The sequence below is a fragment of the Watersipora subatra genome, chromosome 2 (assembly GCF_963576615.1).
Source record: "Watersipora subatra chromosome 2, tzWatSuba1.1, whole genome shotgun sequence".
In the NCBI taxonomy this organism is placed as follows: domain Eukaryota; kingdom Metazoa; phylum Bryozoa; class Gymnolaemata; order Cheilostomatida; family Watersiporidae; genus Watersipora; species Watersipora subatra.
Genome location: NC_088709.1, coordinates 57,424,623 through 57,448,138, shown reverse-complemented (window position 1 = coordinate 57,448,138; position 23,516 = coordinate 57,424,623). Strand labels below are relative to the sequence as shown.

Sequence of the window (23,516 nt, the reverse complement as noted above, 5' to 3'; positions counted from 1 at the left end):
CCAAAAGCAAATTTTTTTAAATTATTTGCGTAAAAGAAGAAACTGTTTGAAAAAAAATTCCAGATTCAAACCATGTTGCTATAATCTCACAAAGCTACTGTAAATGAAAAAAAATTCTGATGCGAAAAGTGTTGCACTGTGTGTAATAGATTTAACAAACTTGTAAAAATTAATTAAAATAATTATTTATAAAATTTTTGATGAAACATAACAGATAGCAAATTAAACTTTTACTTTATTTCCATAAACTAATTTCAACAGTTTTTTATGATTGGCTACCAGTATTTAAAATTGTTCTGATTTTAAGAGAGGTTTTTAGGCTCATTAGATGTCACCAGTTTACCTTTGATAAATGCCATAAATCAAAAGCTATATTTGTTCAAACTTCTAAAATCATAGATAAAATATTAGTAATACATGAACATAGTGAAATGATTATGCCCTGATTTTTAGTAATAATGCTATGAGACTTTGACAATGTGTTGTCATAGCCCAAACGTAATGCTTTAGAATAAAAACATTTTAAATTTTTTTTTGATGTATTTTTCAAAATTGTAGTTTTTTTAAGAATATAAAGCTACAGTAGCTCAATTGTAACAATAATTTTGCCAAACAAACACACACAGTAAAATGTAGGCTTAGACTAACACATAAACTCATGTTGCTAAACTTCTATAGTAGTAAAAAAATATTTTTAATTTCTAGCTTAAAGTTTAAACGTTTTTTGGTTATTATTGCTAGCCCAACATAATAGCTCATTATGTGCTACCAACTATAAAAGAACTATTTAACAAACTTTAGATTCTTCAGAACCTTTTACCTGTGAGAGATCTGGACACAGTGCCAAGCTTGTTACACTGAGTGCATCGCTTTTGAATTCTTCCCACATATTCTTGTTCAGGAAGAACTCCTTCTCCAGATATGCCAATCTGTCAAAATTAATTTTTACTTATTATTGCAATTTCAAAATGATTTAGCCTAGGTGTGTACATTTTTAAAATTTTGTTTGATCAACAAATCTGATCACAACTGGGTAGAAGGTGAAAGAAATTTATAAAAAGGCTCCCTGCTAAACGAACAGTTTCCAGTATCATAAAAAATGTTTTTATACATCTTTGCCAGAATTTTGCAATGCAAACTTTCAGTAAAAATTTGGTTTTAAATTTCAATTTATGAAAGAAAAATATTTGAATAAAGGTAACAGCTATAAAAAGCTGAAAAACCTCCTAATGCTGTCAATTTTTTTGCAAAATATTTATGATAGTTTTTTTATTTTGTGTATTTTAAAAACTAACAACTTGTTTTGACCACGTATTTAAAAAGAACAGATTATATTAACAACTTTCGTCAACCTATTGTTTTAACTTACCAAAAAAGAATATTTTACATTCAATATTTTTCTTGTCATTTTTAAGCATTAATTTTGCGCAAAGATTTGATGATATTACTTTTCCAGATAGTGGACTACACTTTTTAGTGGAAAAATAGATCATGCTCTATCAAATACATAAAACAGAATTTTGTGGGAGAAAGAACTTCTTATAGCAAAAAAACGATATCAATTTTTGTAAAATTTTTGCAACATCTAACTTTTGGTGATGAAAAATAGTAAAGTATTATTTTTTCAATTTTACCATACTTACTGTTTAAAGGTACATTGTATGAAAGTTTAAACTTTCTAAAAACCTACTTTTTTCAAAGATATATTATGATTTTTTAAAGCTATATTTTATATAGTTGCGTATGCTTTTTATGTTTCTATATTTCATAGCTACAAAATCATAAATTGGTGAACTTTGAAATAAAATAATATGCCAGTTTTTATGTAAGTTAGTATGTCTTGCGTTAATCAACTAATTAAAAACTGGCATGTTACACGGATAGTCTGCCAAAAGTGGTTTTTTTTATACATTATGATTACATTAGAAAAGTTGTACTAATAAAATCTACACATAGAAAAAAATTTATTAAAAAGGAAAAGCAAAGAAATTTTTCACGAATCAAAAAGGAACTTTTATATATTTATTTTTTTTAACAAATAATGCCAACTATCCTAATTATGTTACATGCTATCCATGTTCCAAAACATATTAAAGCTATGAATTAAATTCTATCTTAGTAGATTAGTAATATTGTAATGGGATCACATATAATACAATATAAAAAGATTATAGACAGTAGATCACAAAATAACAAATCACTCCAGCTGTGTTGCAGCTACAGAGGCTTTCCAACCAGTAGATACATGTAGTTGTAATAAGAAAATTCTAACAGCTAGCAATAGTGACAGCATTTATCATCTTTCCACTTTAAATAGTCGCAACTGCGATGACAACATTAATGCTAAAACTAGTCGTAGTAGTAACACATTGGACTCAGAGCTTGCTCATAGTTGTTACTAACAATAGTAAAAGGAACAGAAAATAAGCCAGTGCTCCTCTGCAACATCATCTGATGCTTCTGGGTAGATAAAACTGTCAGAAATTAGTAGCACTTAACTTCCGATGATTAATTTACAGTATTGGAACAGTTTTCATCAGACCATATTAAAAAGCAAGCTTTTAAAACTGTCAACATATTAATTTTGCAAACATAAAAGATCGACTCGACCAGCGAAGCATTTATGTTTAAAAAGATAATGGTAGAACCCCATTAGACTTATTTTTTGGTCAATCTCTTTTGTGTGTCTCATTTTTGAGGCTGCTGAAAATTACTTTAAGCATTTGTTTATTTGCTGTTTTAAAATCATTGTATATATAGATTTATACTATTTAATTTGGCATTTTCTTTATACCTACTTTTGGCAAAAGTTGTCACATCTTGCAAGCACTATGGTCAGTTTTTCATTTGGACAAATATTTAGTCATTTCCTAGCATAAAAATTAATTGGTTGCAAGGAAAGTTGTTTCTGTTTTCTATTAGACCGATTCAGGTAATTGAAATTAGACTGAAAGCCAAGTCTCATGCAAATGCTTGAAGCTTTCTTTAGTACTACCACTGAATCAAAAAGATTGTTGGGTATTCTTCTTCAGTGCTGAATCATTAGTTTGGGCAACTTGATAATGTGGACTAGCTGGTTTTGGGGCGTAGAATTGTTACCCACATAATTATAGGAAACAACTAATATCTGGCAGAGAATGCTAGTAGGTAACTAAACTTGTACAACCATTGAACTCTTTTGTTTAGACTAAACTGAAAACGTAATTCTGGTATAAAGAAATTACTTTAAAAACTGTCCAATTGCATGGGAAGCAAAATACAATTGTAGATGGTTAGCTAGGAAAGTTATGCCCCTCTTTTTCAAATAGTCAAATGATCTTATATATCTTACCACATATTTGGGCAGCTTTGAGATTTTTGCAGAGCTAATTTCAGAATTTCATTTGACTAAAAGATAGTTTAACAAAAAAACTTTATGTAAATTGTATCAAAATATTTCTTACGCTGTTTTCTAGTAAAAGAAAATTTTCAAAACTAAAAGAAGTTCAACTCTAGAAATGAGGTTTGTAAGAAGTATAACAACTCTTTTTGCACAAAAAATATTTTATTTTTGTCTATTATTTATGGTTTTCATGTTTATGCAACAAGAATACGATAACAAACACTTACATCTAGTCCATAGTAGCTATAATCGGACTGTCCAATAATGTTGTGACTTCCTAAAGCTCCGGTATAAAATCCATCATTTGGAACAGCGTCCATCCCTAAAACAAAAGTATCGCTTTGAATGTTTTATTACAGAATTGTTTAGAATCACTAAAAGCTGTGCATAAAGTAATCTGTAAAAATTAACAGCCCATTTCCTTTAAATGTTTTTTTCGTTTTGAAAAAGCCAACTGGAAATGCTCAAAACGGTTCCAGTTTCAAAAAGTTGTCCAAACTGAAATGAAACCTCAAACTAATAGTACTTGCAGTCATTTAACATATAACTTAAATTTTCTAATTTTGATCAGCAGAAAAAATAGTTTTGCTCTAATTTTTAAAGTTTTAGTAATTTTTTATGTTTTTTCAGGAAATTTTAATTAATTTAACCAGTTGCTATTGTGATATTTTGATCGTCTGTATTTAAGAGCGTCTCTGTGTTAGAGTGGGTGTGGTGTAGGGATGCCACATGTCTTCAGTAGGGATATTTTCCAAAATAGTAGAGATACTTATTGCTATGTGTAAAATTATTATGATGTATAACTATCCGAAATTGCTTAAAATAAGGCTCAACTACTGGCCTTACAGTAAAAGTTTCAAAATACCTTTAGGCAAAAAAAATTCTTTTTTTAATGGAAATGACATTTTTGAGATTTATTACATTATGTCCTACCAAAGTTAACCTTAACAAAATCATTGATAATCTGTTTAATGTAATTCAATTATGAAACATCAAACACTGTAAAGAATAATTTATGTGAGACCCACATTAAACTTTAAGAAGTTTACTAGAGAAAAAATTTGAACGAAAGCTGTTGCAATTTAGAATGACCAAATATCTGTTGAAAATGGCTCATCTGTAAAAGCTAGCAGGTGATGTGGGTTTAATCTGTTACTTTTTGTAATGGTTTAATTAGTTTGATCATTTAAAAATGATTATTAAAAGTCTGTTTCTGTAGATTCATGACCTTTGTTACTTGTGCTATAAATTCACTAATTCACTGGTGATCTAGGTAATGCTGATATTCCTTGATTGAAAATAAAATTTAACTGTAAAAAACACCTTTATGCTAAGTATTGACCCAAATTTAATAAAAACTGTTTTGCATATCAAAGATTTTGGATTTTTGTTCATTTTTGTAGAGCATACTTGAACATATTACAAAATTATTAGATCTTTTACATTAATCAATTTGTATCTTATGTAACTTCATTGGTTGCATGTACCGCTCTCATAAATCTACAAACAAGCTCAAATTTACAGGAAAGTGCTGTATTCAGACCAAGTATGTATTTCAGGAGATACATATGCCATATAAAGCAAAATGTTAAATAAAAAATAAACAGTTCGCTATTGTTCTATTTAGTGAATAAAAGAGAAGAACATATAATGAAAATAGGTTTAACGCAAAACTAACTCAAGCGTTGCTGAGTACATGTAAGTTAGTTTGTCCTCACTGTGAGCCTGGGCATTATTGTCATTCTAAGACTTTTGAAGAAATTCAGTATGGATATGTTAAGTAAGGAATGATATTTGGGTTAGTAATAATTACCTGTTCCATCATCACTATGTGGTATATCAGTCAGCGTGCCGGTCGGGTCTTCCAGAATTACACCGACTTGAAGATTAGAAACCGGAGAAAATCCTTGAAACACCCCAATGTAAGATATGAGCTAAAATTAGAAGATGCTGAATTAAAGTAAGCAGTTTATTCATGATTTACGTATATTGCTGCAAGTAACAGTCATTAGTTTAAAAAAAATTTAAATTTAAAATTTAAATCGTTTTAGAAAACCAATATATCTTTTACGACGGATGCTTTACGCAATTACCCTTTAATGCTGTGGCGTAGTAAAATCGGTCTCTAGCCATATTGTATACAATTTGGCCATTACAGCTGCACACATAAAAACTTTCAGTCATTCAATTTTTAAAACTAATAGCCTTATCACCTTTTGACCGTTAAACTATCCAACTACTTGACCTTTTACCATTTTAACGATATTACCATGTATCCATGTAAAAATATAATCAAGTAACATTGCGACTTTAAAAAACTTAGATAATGCAATCATTTAATATATATACTTTTATATATCCATAACATCATGCCCTCTACATTGTATACCTCAATATATTTATACCTTCATCTCTTTTTACCTAGGTTGACTTAACAAGACCAGCTGACGCTTTCCAATCCCTTAAAAAATTTAATTTACTTGTTTAGAATTTTAATTACAATCTAATCTGAATAGCTCAAATCATCATGGAGTGTGGTCTCTGAAAGTTTGTGAGAAAGTCTTTAATTTGAATTTACTCTAAATAAAAAGTTGTAACTTTTTATTCCAAAAAACATTTGCATTGGGCTTGCTTTTAGCCTCTTATGCACAGCCAGCAAACGCTTTGTTTTACAAACCAACATGGTGTTCAACTGCTCCCTTACAGCCAACTTTTTTAACCCTGTGGTACCCAGACCTAGAAATAATGCTATAAAAAATTTTTTTTTCCTGCCTTTCAGACTATTTAGACACCCTTTAACCATACCACATGTCATTATAAGAACAGAGTTGTTTTTTGTGCATTTTTTTTAATGTGCCAAATTTGGAACATTGGGTAATAAATACAACTAATCAGATATGCCAAATAAACACAGAGATCATGTTATGAACACTTTCAATGCAAATACTTACCGAAGAAAATTAAAATTATAATAATACATTAATATAATAATAGCATTTACAATAATAATAATAATAGTTTTCAATAGACGAATACATAGTAAACAAATAATAAAAAACCAGCTCTACTGTGAACAAAAACATACATGTACATTACAAAGTAATAATCTAATGACAATAATAAGTAACACACACACATGTAAGAAAAATATAATTAAACACCAACTAAAGATGATATGCCCGGAAGCAGTTTCTGTCTTTGTTTAGACAGAGCAGGACATTGCACTTCTGGCACTGTACAGTGCTCTTGCCATCGGCACACTGCACAAGTTTGTTTGTTCAGCAATGGTTGCTATCATGCTAATACCAATGAATTTTTGAAAATAAAGTAGGGGAGTGACAATATCTAGAGGTGGTGCTGTGTGTAGACCTGCATACTCTACATCAGGCGCAACAAAATATTTTTTCCTCAACCTGTTAACAGGTCGGCTTTGTTGAACGCTTTTGTCTTGTTTGCGTGCTTCAGGTACTGCCAATTCATTCAATAAGAGATTGCTTTCTTCCTCGCCACTCGAGTTGTCATCCTACAATTTATTGATGGCAGCATTGTTTGCATTAGCAAATATAAAAAAATTTTTTCACTACAATTTTGATCTGCATTATAATTGAAACGAACTTTTGATCTGCAGTACAATTGAAAGCCATTTTATGTGTACATGCAACCTACATGTGGGTTTGTAATACATGTATGCACATCTCATTAGCATCATTTCAAACGGAAACTTACAGATACGTTTGGTTGATCTCGTGCGGGTAAAAAATCTTGATCATCACTTTCTTCAAACTCTCCAAAGTCACTTTCATCCCCATCAATTATTTCCTGCACATTCTGAACAGTGAGTTACTTTTCTTTGTCTGTCATTAGAATCTAAATATTAGATAAAAAAGGAAATTAATATTACACTGTCTTGTAAATGGTTGCACAACAGCCTTTCAAGATTTATGATATCTGTTTTTCAGTTGTCAGTAATACTCTAGTAACGAATGGCTGTTTTAGTAATTCACTAAGCCGCCTCACATTGGAATATTGAGTGACTTGTAATTCCCAATGTGCCATTTTTGACACATCTACATTTCTCTAATTGTTAAACATATTAAATATATTATTTCTGAGACAAATTTATGATAGACTGAAAAAGTAAAGCATATGCTAATGTAATAAACCACAATTGTTCTAATACATACCTTGAAACTGGTGAATGGGAGAGAAGAATATCAGGGTGTTCACAGGTACAAATCTTTCGAGAAAATGGCCGACTTCAAGAACTAAGAAAGGAGCCTTAGTATGGTAACCAATCATTATAAAATGTAGTGCCATAACAAAGAAGACCCACCCATCCATGCAACAAGGAAAAAAGGACCATTTCACATTGCTGATGGGCTTAGTTTTGGTTCAAAGTTGGTGTGCCAAATATGGGACACCAGGCACCACAGGGTTAAAGTCCTTTTTGAAAACCAACAACTAGAAAAATTTTCGTGGACTACCAACCCTTATAAATTTTTCTGTAACACCCAACTTATGTAAAGGTTTCTTTTACAGCCAATTTTTATAACGTTATTTTAGTTTTTATATATCTTATAGGTTCATGTATTACTATGAATATGAATATTAGTCTATTACTTATCAAACCTTACTTGTGTAGATGGCCCAAATTCGAATGTTCTTGAATTGACCTTGTGAAGGATTTGCAGGGCTTCGACTCCCGGGACTGGAGCAGATGTTATAGTAACTGTTACTAAGGCATCTAGGTTTGGATTTCTTTTAGTGATGGTATAGTTTATGCTTTCATCCTAAACATAGAAAGTAATTTGAGAGCTTAAGTAAATGATTTTTTTTTTCTTCTACAGGGAAACTAAACAAAGAGGAAATATTACCACTTGTTGCTGAAAGGTTGTATTCCTGAAATGTTATATGTGCTAGAAAATCTAAGCAACAAAAGTTAAAAATATCTGCCATGTCAGTTATACATGCATATATATATATATATATATATATATATATATATATATATATATATATATATATATATATATATATGTATATATATACATATGTATATACATATGTATATATACATATGTATATATATATTTATATATATGTGTATATATATGTGTATTTATATATATATGTGTATATATATATGTGCATATATATATATGTATATATATATAAATATATATAACTAGAGTGTTGGAATAGGTTAATGTTACTTATCTTTCTTCCAGATTGATGTTTTACTCTGGGGTCACGACAGGTCTGTTTCGTGCGGGTACACTCTTCAGGTTACTTGTGTTAAATGGCTGGTGAGATTGCCTCTCTTGGTGTTGTTGGTGGTGTTTGTAGCTACAAACACACCGACAACACCAGGAGAGGCAATCCCACCAGCCATTTAACAAAAGTCACCTGAAGAGTTTACTAGCACGAAACAGACCTGTTGTGACCCCAAAGTAAAACAACAACCTGAAAGAAAGATAATTAACATAAACCTATTCCAACACTGATGCAAGTGGATGCAAGCTGCTTGCATCCACTTGCATCAGTGGATGCAAGCAGCTAGCAGAAAACGCATACACTGAGCGGCATAATCATGTCGCAGGTGTTGTGTATAGAAGTCTATGTGATGAGTATGGCCTTAATAAACCACAACAATGGTGGAAGCTCCTGGTAAGGTCAATGAAAATGACCGCGCTAAGATTCTCTGGGACTTCTACATTTGAACTGACAAGCATGTCCTAGCAAACCAACCAGATATAGTCGCGGTAGACAAGGAAAACAAGAGGGCTACTATAATAGATATAGCAGTACCCAATGACTACAATATAACTAGCAAAGAAAAGTAAAAGGTAGAGAAATATCTCCTTCTTTGAGAAGAGATTGAAAGATGCTGGAATGTAAGAACAACTGTAATCCCAGTAGTCATTGAGGCACTGGGCGCAATAACACCGGCGCATAAAATGTGGCTTGCCCAAACACCAACAACAATCAATTCAGGTGAGTTGCAGAAAAGTGCGCTATTGGGAACAGCTAAGATCTTGAGGCGAGTGCTCAAACTCCTAGGTCTCTGGTAGGAGACTCGAGTTAGGGCAGAGTTTACCACCCATACGGGGTATCCAGGGTGAGGAAACAGTTTTATATACATATACATAGATTTATAGCTATATATATGTGTGTATATGAAGTCTACAGTCTGATGATTACGCAAGCAAGAAACTGACAGTAGCTGGAAAATATAAGTATATACACTATCTAATTATTTACTAATTCATAAATGTATATATATTCATATATGTTTTGCAAAGTTTGTCATCTATCTGTCTTCATCTGTTTAGATTTCTGTCTGTCCGGAAATAGCTATTAAAATCTTGGAATTAAACTCTCGCATACTGCTGGATTGGAACTCGAGATTATTGCAGCCGCAGGTTTGCAATCAAATTGTCTAACTATCAATCCACAAAGAATCTTACAATTCAAAACCTTTAACTTTTTTCCAAATTATATGTTAAAAGACGAAATAATGTAAATTTCATTAATTATATGAAACACGAGAGAGTTTCAAAGAGTTATTAATTAAAACTCTAAAAACTCTATGAAACATGACGCTTTATCATTTTGCCTGAACTTCATTTTCCAATTTTTTGCAAGGTTCAATTGCTAAATCAGTAAAAACTGTTCACACGGAAAATTGTATTATCTCGAGTAGGAATAGCCTCTACATTCTCTCTTTCTCTCTCTCTCTCTCTTTAGTTCAAAAAAGACAGCTCAGTATGTCATTTTTACTTTGGTACCAGTATTTACCAGTATTGTTGTATTCAAAATTTTTAGGGATATCTTCTGCTGAAACCGCAACCTTTTCAACATACACACACTTCTATGCATCGAATTGTTATTATTAATTTGACATATTCCGAAATTTTATTTTGTTTTTTTGGTTCATATTAAGTTTATCATTACTAAATTTTTTAGGAATATATTAGCTGAAAGCAGTATTTACACTTTTCTAGGAAATAAGAGGAATAATTAAGAAATAGGTTTTGGTTTCATTAAAAGCCTTTTACAACCCACTATGTTTTATCCTGTTTAATCATTTACTGAAATTTTATTCTGCACACTTAGCTATCTATACCCAACTTTACTTTTGTTTATTTCTTTATACTTTTAGTCAGTTTTGCTTATGAATCTCAATGTTTTAACTTACCACCAAATCTTCAATAGTAATAGTTACAGCCTTTATTCTGGAGTCTTCTGTCACAGTTGCACTTAGATATGCAGAAACATTTACTTGTACATCAACATCTGCTTTAAAAACCAGTTTGGTATTCATACCGATTGTTGCATCAAAGTAAGCAATACCATGGTAATTGGACTGTCCAGATTTGATCACTACTTGTTCACTCTTAACCTGAAAAGTAGGAATTAAATAAACTTGTATGAAAAAATAGTTTGTTAAATTTATGATATAGATGGCCATGTCTAATCACTAAAATACATTTAAAAAATTGTTAAACTAAGTTAAAACCAGCCTCACTAAACTGGCAGTTACATCCTCAATGTGGCAACAAATGCATGTGAATGTTTTTTTTAAATATCTCAGATCATATGCAAAGTTCTGATTGTAGTCGCCGAATAAAATTATGTTAATCACTAGAAACTTAAGCCAGGTTAGCTGCATGTAAATGGTTGGTTCATTGGAAGTCATCATTTTGACAAACATTCTAAAGCAGAAATTGATGCACATCGTTTTTTTGCCAGCTGAAGTAAATGAGTAAGCTTGAGCACACATAAAGAGGTTTTAAAAATAATAAAAAATGATAAATAATAATAGATAAAAATGTTTTACTGTGGATAGTTTTGGTTTGGCTAGAAATAATTGCATTAGCTTGTTAGTTAACAAGACATGCTGCTGCACTTACTTGAAAGCTAATTCTTTTGATAAGGCCATACAGTTAATCACTTGGTCACCAAATCATAGACATTGAAGCAAGTGTCATCATTTTGATTTTTAATGAAACTCTATAGAATTCGAACTAACTTGTGTGTAAAAACCTCAAAGGCTTTTTCTAGTGCTTATGGATGACAGATACAAAAGGTTCTCAACCAAAAACTTTTAGTTCACAGACTGAAAACACATGTAAACAAAAACTGAATAAATGATAGCTGTATTAAAGTCATGGTAGAAAGTTTTTTTTAGAATTGAAACAAGTTTTACAGGTGTGTCTTCAACATTAATGTTTTTAGTTTCTGGTAACAAGAAATTATTCATTGGTAATAATTTTAATGCTTTGGTCATTCAATTTAAATTGGTTTTCTATTAGAATTAGAAACATTTCATATTCAGAAAATTATATCAACCAACAGAAAAATCTGATAAGCACAGCTGAGACAGCAAGTACCCACATCAATGAATGTTTAAAAGTTAAATCAATTATTGGTTGAAATTTTTCATTTGTCAAAAATTGTGCATTGAATCGTTCCATGTTACTAATATTAGTAGATCGGCAATTTTGGTAATCGTAGAAAACGTTCATGTGTAATACCTATGTATACAATTATTCTTAGATGGGGAATGGTGGTTGAGTGAGGCAGATTGCAGCGCACTTGGTGGAAAATCCACATACCTGGCTTTGTTTCTCATGAGGTGCAATATTTTTTCTTAACTTTCATCACATGTCTTTGGAAACACTAACGGATGAATAGGTATGTTATTCTAGTAAAAATTAATGCACTCATTAATGGTTTTTAGACACACAAGGTGAACTCACCACCGCTTCTCTCTCCTCTTTTTTGCAATACCTAGAAGCAGTCTCTTCATAAAATCTCAGCAAATTAATTTGACCAAAATCATCGCTTGCCAGATACTGATTGCCTCCTGTCTCAACAGCTTTGTCTGCCAGATAGCCTCCTTGACTGTAAGGATGATTATAGGTATCGTAATCAAGCTCTTTGTTATGAGTCCTACTATTTACTATTACAAAACCCGTTCCCATATGTGCATCTGTCTGCCCATCTGTTCGAAGCCATGCTAACAGCATTAGGAAGAAATTGTACCGCGCAGCACTCAAACCCAGATATTTTGTTTCCCAGCCAAGTGTGCAACCATATGCGTCACGCCTTACCAATTTAAATTGGTAAGATTCACACTACCTTACTAATTTAAATAATAAGTGTGCACATATTTATTATAAATTACTATCTTTCCAGATGCACAAGACTGTCAGTATTACTACTGCTATTATTAAAACTAGTACATTAGCAATCTTGTGCGCTTTGAAATATCATAATGTGTAATAAAGATGTGTACAATTATTCCATGATGGTAACTTATGCTGATAGTAGCTCACTTGGCTGAAAATCATTATAGCTGAATTTGCATCATTGGTGGAATAATTTTTGTCCATCAAAGTGTCTTGTGAGATATCAATTTTTTAGATAGACCAAAGATTAGACACAGCTCTTATTATTATAGTAAAGATCATTGAAAATATTATTTTAAAAAGTAATATTTTCAATGATTGAATTGGTTGAAAATTACAGGCTTCTGCATCATGGATAGTTGAAATAGTTTGTTTTCAATGTAGATAACACAGCTAGTTAGATTTAGAAAACCATAAAAATTAACAGAATAGGTTAAATCGGAAAAGGGAAAAAATTAGTTTTTCTTACTCAAACAAGACTGTGTCAAGAATAATTCCTTCGTCAATTATTTCTTGGATAGCATCACCTATGTTTCCTTGTCCATCGCTATGGAGAAGAATTCTGGTGTTCCTTGTGTTCCCTTGAGTATATTGTTGTAGTATCTTGAACAAATACAGAAGCCATTACATTTACAATTGCATCAAATCACATTCACGTGTTGCATTTCAAGTTCTTTTAATTTCTACTGCTCATCTACTGCTTATATCTACACTTTCAATGCTCTTTGGCGTCCAGTTTTTTTTGCAAATTGTTGTGAAGTTATGAATCTATGCAAGAATTATTTAGACAACACTGTCAATTGCCTTTATCAATTAAAAAAACACAATTAAAGATGACGTACAAAAATAAAAAATTTATCGCTTCAGAAAATTGAGACTTTTGTTGGTAAATATTTACAAGCTAGCTACATAGAAAAAGGATCAGCTTGTAGAAAAATTTCTCAGCTTTTTTATGCATGTCAATTTATGTAACTGCCACAACTTTGATGTAAGTTACTGCAGTTTCTATGCGGTCATGTCGAAAGCTCAAATCGCACCAGTTATTAGCTGGTACGCTAGTGGTTTTTCCATCGTAACCTCGCGGTCGCTAAAGGGCTAGACCAATTATTCGTAGTTTTCTAAGGGGAACAATTGTATGTTTTATTTATCTAGAAAACGCTAAAAGTTCAAAGGCTTATTATAGAGAGCAATTCACATGACTTACTTTGTCAAAACTTAAAGGTTGATCATGTGACTTAATCTGATCATGTGACCCAATATTTCGCAAATAATTTTTGCAGCACTTTTCGATTATCACAGGTAACCAACAGGCTCGTCATGATTATCAGACAATGATATGTACTCCTTCGAGGTAAGGTTAAAATGTTCAATGAACTTTTACAGTAAGTTATAAGATATCACTGCTAAAAGTGACAGCATTACGATGCCAATAAAACTGATGCTCAGGAACAATAGATATGGTTTTATCGAATGCGTGAAGTATATTTGTAAAAATATTCCGACGAATGAGATTGCATGAAAGTGTAAACAGAAACCTTCGCTCACAACTACATCACATTTGAGCTGTTTTGGAAAGGGAATCCAAACTACGGCAGTCTCGTGGGGCTGCAATTTTCTGTTCGTTTTTTAGATTTTAAGAGCTTGTAATCACCTTTCTACATATTGTTCAACTACAACACAACAGAGTAAGACATGGTGAATCTTTTCATCAAATAACTGTAATGTGAATTTTGTTGCAAGTCAACCTTTAAGTTATTCTGACATCTATGAAATAGAAAATAACTTCTTATTATGATTACAAAATATCCAACAAAAAATTTTCTATTACCGTACAGGATGAATTTATTCGCGGAGTTATATTTCGCGAAAATAGTCTTTTCATGCATATTCGCGGATGAATTTATTCGCGGCTGAAAACTGCCACTCTCTAGGAAAAGTTAACTCTATTACGTCTAGCAATAGAGTTAACATTACGCATGCGCCGCTGCGCGCATTGCGCGTTCCGTTTTCTATTTAGCTTACAACTACAGGTGGATCGTACTAAGCTATAAATTCTTTGTTGCGTTCAGAAGTTTTCACGAATATTCACAGATTTGGAGGCCTTTGATGAACCAACATATTGTGGTAAGTAATGAGTTTTTCACATTTACTAAATTAGTTGAATCTTACTTTGGTTCTTTGGTAAAACGCAATATTCATGTTTTCCATTCCTACCAATTCACTATTTGTTTTAGTGTGAGAGAGAGATTTTTCATCATACACGGAAGAACAATGATTGCAAGGGTGGTGTATGTCATTTTTAGAAGATCACGAATCATTCAGGGAAGTCTGGAAATTCAGATAGAAGTGACCGCAGCTACTTACGAGGAGAATATATCTGATTTAAAAAAAGAGCAAAAACGCCTTTACGAGCACAAATCTTTGGCCAGCCGGCAGAACTTTGCAATAGTAAGCTACGAGGAGAGTTCTGATGATAACTTCCTTACAAGCCATGTAGTAGCAAGAGAATCGTCTTTAACATCTACCCAAGACAGTAACAGCGATGTAGAGCTGCTATTACCAAAATAACTAGTCAGAGAGCGCCATTACACGCTAGTATTCACTTATCAAAAGTATCAGTTTAATTTTTTTGCTCTAGACAACCGCAATATAGACTAAACTGTTTATATTTACTCCATTCATCGTTTGTAAAATTTTATTTGTACACTCAAGTTTGTAATAAATTATAATATATCTATACATGAAATAAAATATATAATTTAATCATGTTTGCTGCAGCGATATCAAGGAGTTGTTGTCAATGAAGGGGTCTAGGTTGACTGGTTGCTTCTCTGCCAATATTCCTGCCTTGATGAATATTACTACTTCTCTCTAGTTTTCGTAATCGGAGTAGGTTGTTTTATTCTCAATCTGCAGTAAACACAAAAAAGAAAAAAATCTTAACAAGTGTCAAGGAAGTACAAAAACAATAGCTGAAGTATTTAATGAAAGCGATCAGTTTTTAAACAAAAGAATTAACTAATGCAGTTAATAATAGAAAAACGTATCTGCTCAGCACATCAAATACATACCATAATGTCCAGATCAGAATCATGATCGTCCTCAACTTCGGTATTCGAGATTGATGGAGTTGATTTCAATGCATAAAGACTAGGAGAGCTGTTTTGCGATGATGAAGCCATGCTGAACTACTTGTAAAAACCTTGAATAATTTTGTAAAGTTTGATGCAATGGCAATAAAACTCGGAACCCCGGCAATGATTTTAAAGAAGTTTTGGAACTCGGCTACGTTTAGTACTTCTGCCTAGTGGCTATTTTCGCTATGACGCCATTCTGCCTATCTTGTGACAACCTTGAATAATTTTGTAAATAAATGTGATGCATTGGCAATGGTGTTAGCTCAAAGCCTAGGCAACGATTTTAAAAATATTTTGGAACTCACCTACGTTTAGTAGTTATATTAAAAACTAGCCTAGCGACTAGTTTTCAATTTGATGCAGTAGTTATTCTCCCTTGTGATAAAAAATAGAACTAATTATTCACGGAATTTAATAATTCGCAGAGTTGACTGCTCGCGAAATGATTTAGTGATTTTAGTGATCTTAGTGATTTTCTATCAATAAATATTTCAGCAATAAAATATTTATCAGCAACATAAATATTTATATTTATTATTTCTTAAAATATTTAACAGCACTGCTGTTGCCAACTATTTTTTAGAAATCTAGACCATAACTGACAATGGCAACTATCTGATTTCATTTTTGTGCAAAGAAAACCCTAAATTACTGCTCTAACAGCAAACAAAAATGGTGAGAAACTAAAAGGCAGTAGTGATATGACTGCTAAAAATCTTGCTCCAGTTAGGATAGTATTAAATTATAATTTTGTTACAGATCTCTTACTTTGATTCACACTTTACAATAGAATAAAAATTTCTAAATGTTTAAAAAGTTTTAACAAAAAACTTTTATTGCTTCAACAAACTGAAATGAAAAGCTTGTTTAGCTTTTGTAGCCTTGTGCTTTTTTGTTCGGCAAACATATTTTATTATGAAAGAATCGTAAAACTGAACAGTCATGTTTTCAAAGCTAATGTTACAGAAAATAAATTTAAGCATGCTTAAAGGTTTCAAATATGTATAAATTTAAAAAGTGTGTACAACCTTTGCTAGCATGAGAACATTGCTAAACACACCTAACAGCAAAAAGTTTAAAGCGGTAAATTGAAACTTGAAAACTGTTTAGAGCTGTTTTTAAACAACTTACTTTCTTGCATTGGTTCAGCCCATCAGCGATGTTAGTTCCACCACCAGCTTGTGTGGGTACATTGCTCATAAGTCTTTCTCTTACTGATCTGCTGGTGATCTCTGTCATATCAGCATGTAAGCTGTCATAGCTAGCAAAAGATACTATACCAACCGCAGACCCATTCCGTAAAAAGCTCAGAATATACAGCTGTACCGCTTCTGACATCACTATGATCCTTTCTTCCCTCTAATAAATAAATTTATAATATAGGTTTACAATGGAAAAAAGATAAAAACTATACATATTCTAGATTTGTTTGTATTTTTGTAGCTTTGATGAAATTGAAGAAATCCACTTAGTTTACTATTTTAAACTAAATTCAATTGCAAGTCATTACTTTATGTCAAACACAAAATTAAACATGAAAAAAGCTGTGTTTCTAAAAGGTAGCTTATCCTAGGTGAAGTCAGAACAATCTGTCAAAAAGTTTTGCATCAGCCAGAACTATTGGCTGTCATTCATAACAAAAACATAATGTTCAAGGTATTTTTTGTTTTTAGTCAGGCGATTCTGTTAACTGCGTTTAACATCACAAGTGAGTAGATTGTTTGTAAAAAGTCAGTTTAAAAAATATATTGTCCAATCAAACATAACCTTAAGTTGAGCTTGATTAAATCCTTCAGTTTGCAATAATTGCACTGTGGTAACATTGGCTGTGTATTCTAACTGTGTATTTTAACTGAATCTTTTGATGCAAAAAACTTAATTTTGTGTCTCAGGTTTCCTGACCAGTATTAGCTATCTCTAGAAGTTTTTTTAAAGTTTGTTACTTTGTCAACTTTGAAACCAACTGAATGTGTTTAATATATTTTTGTCTGTTAAATAAAAAATTTTAATCTATTTCATTAGCTAATTTGAATGTTTTATGATGTACTAAACCAAATTTCATTTAAAAGTAGTTTAATTTTAGTATGGTAAGCATTTACAGTTATGATACTTTACTGTGTTTGAAAAAAAAATGTGTATTAGAAACTCACACTTTTATCATGAATTTTCTTTTATCAATATACTTTAATGATCTACTGCTTTTTTACATATTTTTTCCTGGTTAATGTGAATTCAAAATAAATCATTGCTCCTTTTTGATACTTCAGGTTTTTAACTTAATTTATCTTAACCACCTTTTTACAACCAGTATACATCTAATATGCTATACTGTAACTTATCTATAGGTTGAAGAAATCCTGAGTTCATGCATTAATTTGTATTTAACCAAGATTTTTAAATTAGTTTACAAATTACATATTTTTCAAAGAAAATTCCTAATCAAGCCTTAACTAAAATATTATTTAAGAAATAGGTAGATGTAATTTCGAGTTGATCTGAGGAGTAGCTGGTACCATTTGAGTTTTTCTAATAAAGCTATCCATATATCAATCTATTTTCTTGCTAGCTATTGAGTTTTAGTAAAAGAAATTAAAAATACGTTTCTTACCAACATGCTCCCAGACACATCCATACAAAGACAAACAACATCCTGGTTGCATCCTTCAAAAGGTTTGGTCGTGTTTATTAAAGGCTTGTGCTGAACTACCTTAAATTCAGTATTTGGGAAGAAATCAGGTGCTCTGTTTTGACCATAGTCTATATCTGCAACAGAGAATCTAAGGTGTAACTAATAGTGTCACACATCAAATCTTATACCTACATGCAAAGTTACGTGTTTTTTTCAATAGATTTCACATATCATTGATAAAAATATTTCTCAAAAGCACTTCAAAGTTACTGTCTAAAAATAAGTTTGAACTTTTTATTGACGCAAAGAAAGTTAAAAATAAAAAGGTATATAATACAATTTCAAAATTCTTGAGAACGGAAAGGCAACTTTCAGTGATAACTTAATGAGATTTACTGAATTTCAACAGTTATTACAACTCAAATATCTTATGTATTAAAGCTGTGTTTAAATACTGGTAATGAATATTTAACTAAAGGTTTGCAACAATTTGCAAGGTTAGCAAAAGATAGTCTGACTTCTATTAGTATTTTTAAACCAAAAACTAGTTTTTCAAATAATTTTGTCACATGCCAAAGTTTTAGTTAGCTTCCAGAGTTTGGGGCTTTTTAAGTTTTGAACAATACTTTGGAGAAAATATTTTTAAAACAGCAGCTTGGTTCATCATATTTCATTTATTTAATCTTTTAAAAGTTTTTGATCAAATAATAAAAACTTCTTACAAATACTCCGAGTATCTAAAGTTGCTAGAGCTTGTTCTTCTTGTATTAGTTGATTATAATTGTTGCTAATGTGTAGCATTCTGTCAAATACCTCTGATAAAATGAAACCTGTGATTAGCGTTTCTGTATTACTTTTATTGTACGATAAAGTTAAAGCTTTGTTGGGAGTCCTCCATCATTTAGTTTTCTTAAAAAATTTAAATAGAAAAAGTCGTCTTCGTCTAAAGTATTTTTGCAAGCAGAGCAATGCAAGCAGCCATCTTTTATGGCAGGTGAGACCTAAAACTTTGCAATAAAGCATAATTAAAACTAATCTTTAGTAAACACATGTATGATCAATCTTTTAGATTAGACTTTAAGCTTCTGTTTTTGTTTTTTTATCTTTTCGTTTAAAAAAAGTCTTTACAGTTTTTGTCAAATTTTGAAGGTTGTAAAAGCACAGCAAAAACATAAAACATTTTAAGCTTGTTCATTATGCTAAAGTACTAACAAATTACATTAGTGTAGTTGTAATTTAATAATATAACTTTGTTGGTGTTTTGGTAAAACTAGTATAAAAAAATGATGTTGGATTTAAATAAGTTGGAAAAAGTGAGTTAATTAATAGTTTACTATTGAATGCATTTTTGTTAGTCAACATTTTTTCAAATGTTTGCTTAAATCTTAAAACAGCAATGACTCACCGAAATCATCAAGTGTTCTCATAACTTCCCATGCACTTATCTCACAGTTTCTCATTTGCAAGTTGTCAGAGAGAACGCTATGAGTGATGCCTGTCCCCTCAAAGTCACAGAAATTAATAACCTGCAAGTTTCATTAACATACATTAGTAATTGATTAACAACATGGAGTATGCAGGATTGTTTCTATTCTCAAATTATAATTGAAATACATCGGGTTAAGATGATATTATTTTTTCTGGTTTTACCATTAAGCAAAATGATCATAGAATAGTCACAAAGTCTATAGCTACTGCAGAACTGTTTATTGGTCAAATAAAAGTAAATTTATCATGTAAAAACACTACAATTTGACCTTCGAGGCAAACTTTTGTCCTTTTTAGCAAACTTAAAAAACCAGTAATTTTTGGCTTAAAATTACTGCTTTTCAACCTGTTAATTTATTTAAGTCTTCCAGTCTCACTTTTTTTAAACTCATAAAACCTGTAAAGCTCTAACCTTGTTTAGAAATCGGAAGTAAGAATATTTAAAAATCACTTTTTGACAAATCTTTAAATTGCGAAGCAATATTTTTTGATCACATTTTTCTGATGAAAGTTTTTAATAATATTTACCAGAAAAGTTTCAAAAATAAATGCTAGTGCTTGGCAGGATATTTTTGATTTTAAAACTTTTATCTGGTAAAATTACCCAGCAACTAAAAAATCACACATTTATTATTTGCACTCTACTATAATTCTTTTTAGCAGTTACTTGATGCAGGCTTTCTATGCTACCTAAGATATACAATACAACAATTGTATTATACTATTATTATACTAGCATAATAATAGTATTATACTATTTCTATAAACTGCATCCAATGGAGCCTAAACTAAAGTATAATCTTAGTTTTAAGCTACTGTTCGGATCTTACTGAAAATTAGCAAGATTCTCTTTTATTTCCTTATCATGACTGCCAGCAGTATTAATATTATAAAGGGTTTTTCAAGAACTTGATATCTGAATACATAGGAGTCATCCACCCAAGCTTACATTTACTTGCAAGGCAAGATAACTGATTGACGCTATTCAATACTACATGTGATTAGCAGGCCATCATTGGAGCTATTTACTCTGTAGGCTGCAGTCTGGTGCACTGTCTTTACTCTCTAGCAATGAACTACCTTAAATGTTGACTTGCAATAAAATTCACATTACAAGTGTTTGGTATCAAAAGATTCACCATGTCTTACGCTGTTGTGTAGTAGGTGCCAAATACAGTCAAACATGGATAACTCGTCCACGGATAGCTCGAACACATGGTTAATTCGAACATTTCCTTTGGTCCGTTCCCACGTAATAATAAATTGCTATAGATAACTCGAACTCAACACTGTTAATTCGAACTGTTTTTTTGCCCAACGGCTACCGAAACGGTTGTTATCGCTTTAGAAAATCACTTTATTCAAAGCCAGAGAGGTAAACTTCATCTTTTCGTAATTCATAAGCGTCGTTATTACCACCATCGGCAAAATATTTTTGTCAACGACTTTTCTAAAGGTTTGGTCAAATTTGATTTATACTGCTATACGATGAGTAGCACGGGCTAGCCGGGTCACGCGCGCAAGGATTTTCGCCACGCACATACAAAACAAAAATCACATGTTGTTTTTGTTTTGTATGTGCGTGGCGAAATTCCTTGAGTGCGTGACCCGGCTAGCCCGTGATGAATAGTTTTCCGACGTTGATTCTGTGTTGAATCAACGTCGGAATGTTGAATGTTTAAAACGTCTTAAAAATTGTTGTAATTAAACTTTAACGTTGTCTGAGCTACAAAAAACTATTCATCGTTTGACCTAAACACAGAATACGTGTGTACATTCAATAAGTATCTATTAAAAAAACTTGAGTGATATAGAATGTACGTAAAACCTCGTAAAACTTCTAATTGAACTGCCTCGGAGTGTTGCTCTTAACGAATCCCAGGTAAAGTAAGATAATCTTTGCATAAACTTCAAGAAAAAACGGCAAAATTGATCGTGGGTAAAACCCCAAAAGAAAAAAATGTCTTTTCTTTTGAGCATTTCAACAACGATCAAGTTTTGCCAATGCCAATCTGAAAAACGTTCTGGCAATAACATCACCTCAAACAACAAACTAATCTCAAGTGATAGAAAATTCTCTATACTTTTTCATAAAAACGTTTTAAACTTTACATTAGAAGCATTTAATTTGAAACAAGCCATTTGTGCTTTTGATTTATATTATAGTTTGTATATGTACATGTATCTACTAATAAATAAGTAAATATATGGACTTGTGACAGTGCTCTGATAACTTGAACGCTCTGATAATTCGAACACTTTTGCTCGGTCCCTTGAAGTTCGAGTTATCCATGTTTGACTGTATGTACAAATGTGATTACAAGCTCTTTAAAGCTCAAAAACGAACAGTTAATTGCAGCCACATGAGACCGCCGTAGTTTAGATTCTCTTTCTAAAATAGCTCGAATGTTATGTAGTTGTGAGAGATGGTTTCTGTTTACACTTTCATGCAAACTTATTCGTTGAAATTTTTTCACAAATATACTTCACGCATTCAATAAAACCATGTTCATTGTTCTTATGCATTTGTTTTATCGTCCTTGTAATGCTGTCACTTTTAGCAGTGATATCCTATAACTTACTGTAAAAATTTGTTCAATTTTTTAGCCTTAGCTTGAAGGAGTACATATCATTGTCTGATAATCATGATGAGTCTGTTGGTCACTTGTGATAATCGAAAAATACTGTAGAAATTATTTGCAAAGTATTGGGTCACATGATAAGATTACGACTTGCCAATTAGATTAAACCGAAACAAAACTGTAAAGTAGTGAGCATCTATTTTTGACACAGGGTCTTCGGTAAAACCCGAAGTGTTTGTCATAAATAGGCTACGATAAGTTTCATATTGAGCTTTTTATTGGCCTTTCAATTAACGTGAGAACATCATGTGACATTGCCAGTACAGCAGTCCCAATTACACTCTTGTTAATGACAATAAAAAAGCATAAAAATATGCCCGTTGGGGTAGCCATTATTGGATACGTTCTCCACATGATCTGCTAGCGGTTTTGCCTCATAGCCTGACTCATCAGGGCTAAGGGCGACAAGTCAGAGGGAAGTTGAGTAGAACCAGGTTTTTTCACTTTTTGTGCCAATTAAAACTTTGCTGTTATTTTTGTATTTTAATACTAGTAATGTGCAATTGGTACAATTTCTGAGTTTCTGTAGCATCACACATTGAAGCAAGAATCCAAAGAGTAACTTTGAAAATAGTGTAAAGGAATTTGCCAGCTTTTACTTGGCACGATCTAGACTATTACATGCAGAAATAAATTGTGTGGGGTTTCGTTCTGTTTTTTATTAGAGAAGGAAATCCACTAGCCAAGGAGTGTACGGTCTTTTTCTCTGCTCAACTAAGTGAGCCCACTACTTTATATATAATAACATCACCTGTTCCGGCTAACAGCAAACGGTAAGAATATCGGCTAACAAGGTGAATAAATAGGATCGCTAGTGCGTTGGTATGACAACAATTTAGGTGACAATAAGTGATAGCATAATGAGTAAAACAACAATATAATAAAAAGGACATACATTAAAATAAGACAACAACATGAGTGACAACAAGTGACAACACAACGAGTAAAACAACAATAAAATAAAAAAGACAACACATACAATAAAATAATAAATGTAACGTCATTGCCCGGCATCCACCACACACTTCCCTCATTTAGAGGCAT

General features: G+C 31.7%; 1 protein-coding gene across 1 annotated transcript; it reads right to left on the bottom strand.

The window, feature by feature from the left end:
• Positions 1-806: 806 nt before the first annotated feature.
• LOC137388363 (calcium-activated chloride channel regulator 1-like) lies at positions 807-23,516 on the bottom strand. The gene is made up of 12 exons (XM_068074850.1): positions 23,491-23,516; positions 22,816-22,867; positions 19,748-19,868; positions 18,322-18,476; positions 16,845-17,072; positions 13,046-13,179; positions 12,145-12,289; positions 10,581-10,784; positions 8,017-8,172; positions 5,196-5,316; positions 3,610-3,704; positions 807-929 (listed from the first exon to the last, which is right to left on the bottom strand). Exons 1-12 carry the CDS (start codon positions 23,514-23,516, stop codon positions 807-809), a joined length of 1,560 nt encoding a protein of 519 aa, XP_067930951.1.

What these genes read in the sequence shown, in the direction of transcription:
- LOC137388363 (XM_068074850.1), bottom strand. Translation starts at nt 23,516, where the DNA reads ATGCCTCTAAATGAGGGAAGTGTGTG. An exon ending in TTACTATTGAAGATTTGGTG is followed by an intron (nt 8,173 to 10,580) that starts GTAAGTTAAAAC and finishes TTCTATGTTTAG; the next exon opens with GATGAAAGCATAAACTATAC. An exon ending in ATAGCTACTATGGACTAGAT is followed by an intron (nt 930 to 3,609) that starts GTAAGTGTTTGT and finishes TAATTTTGACAG; the next exon opens with ATTGGCATATCTGGAGAAGG.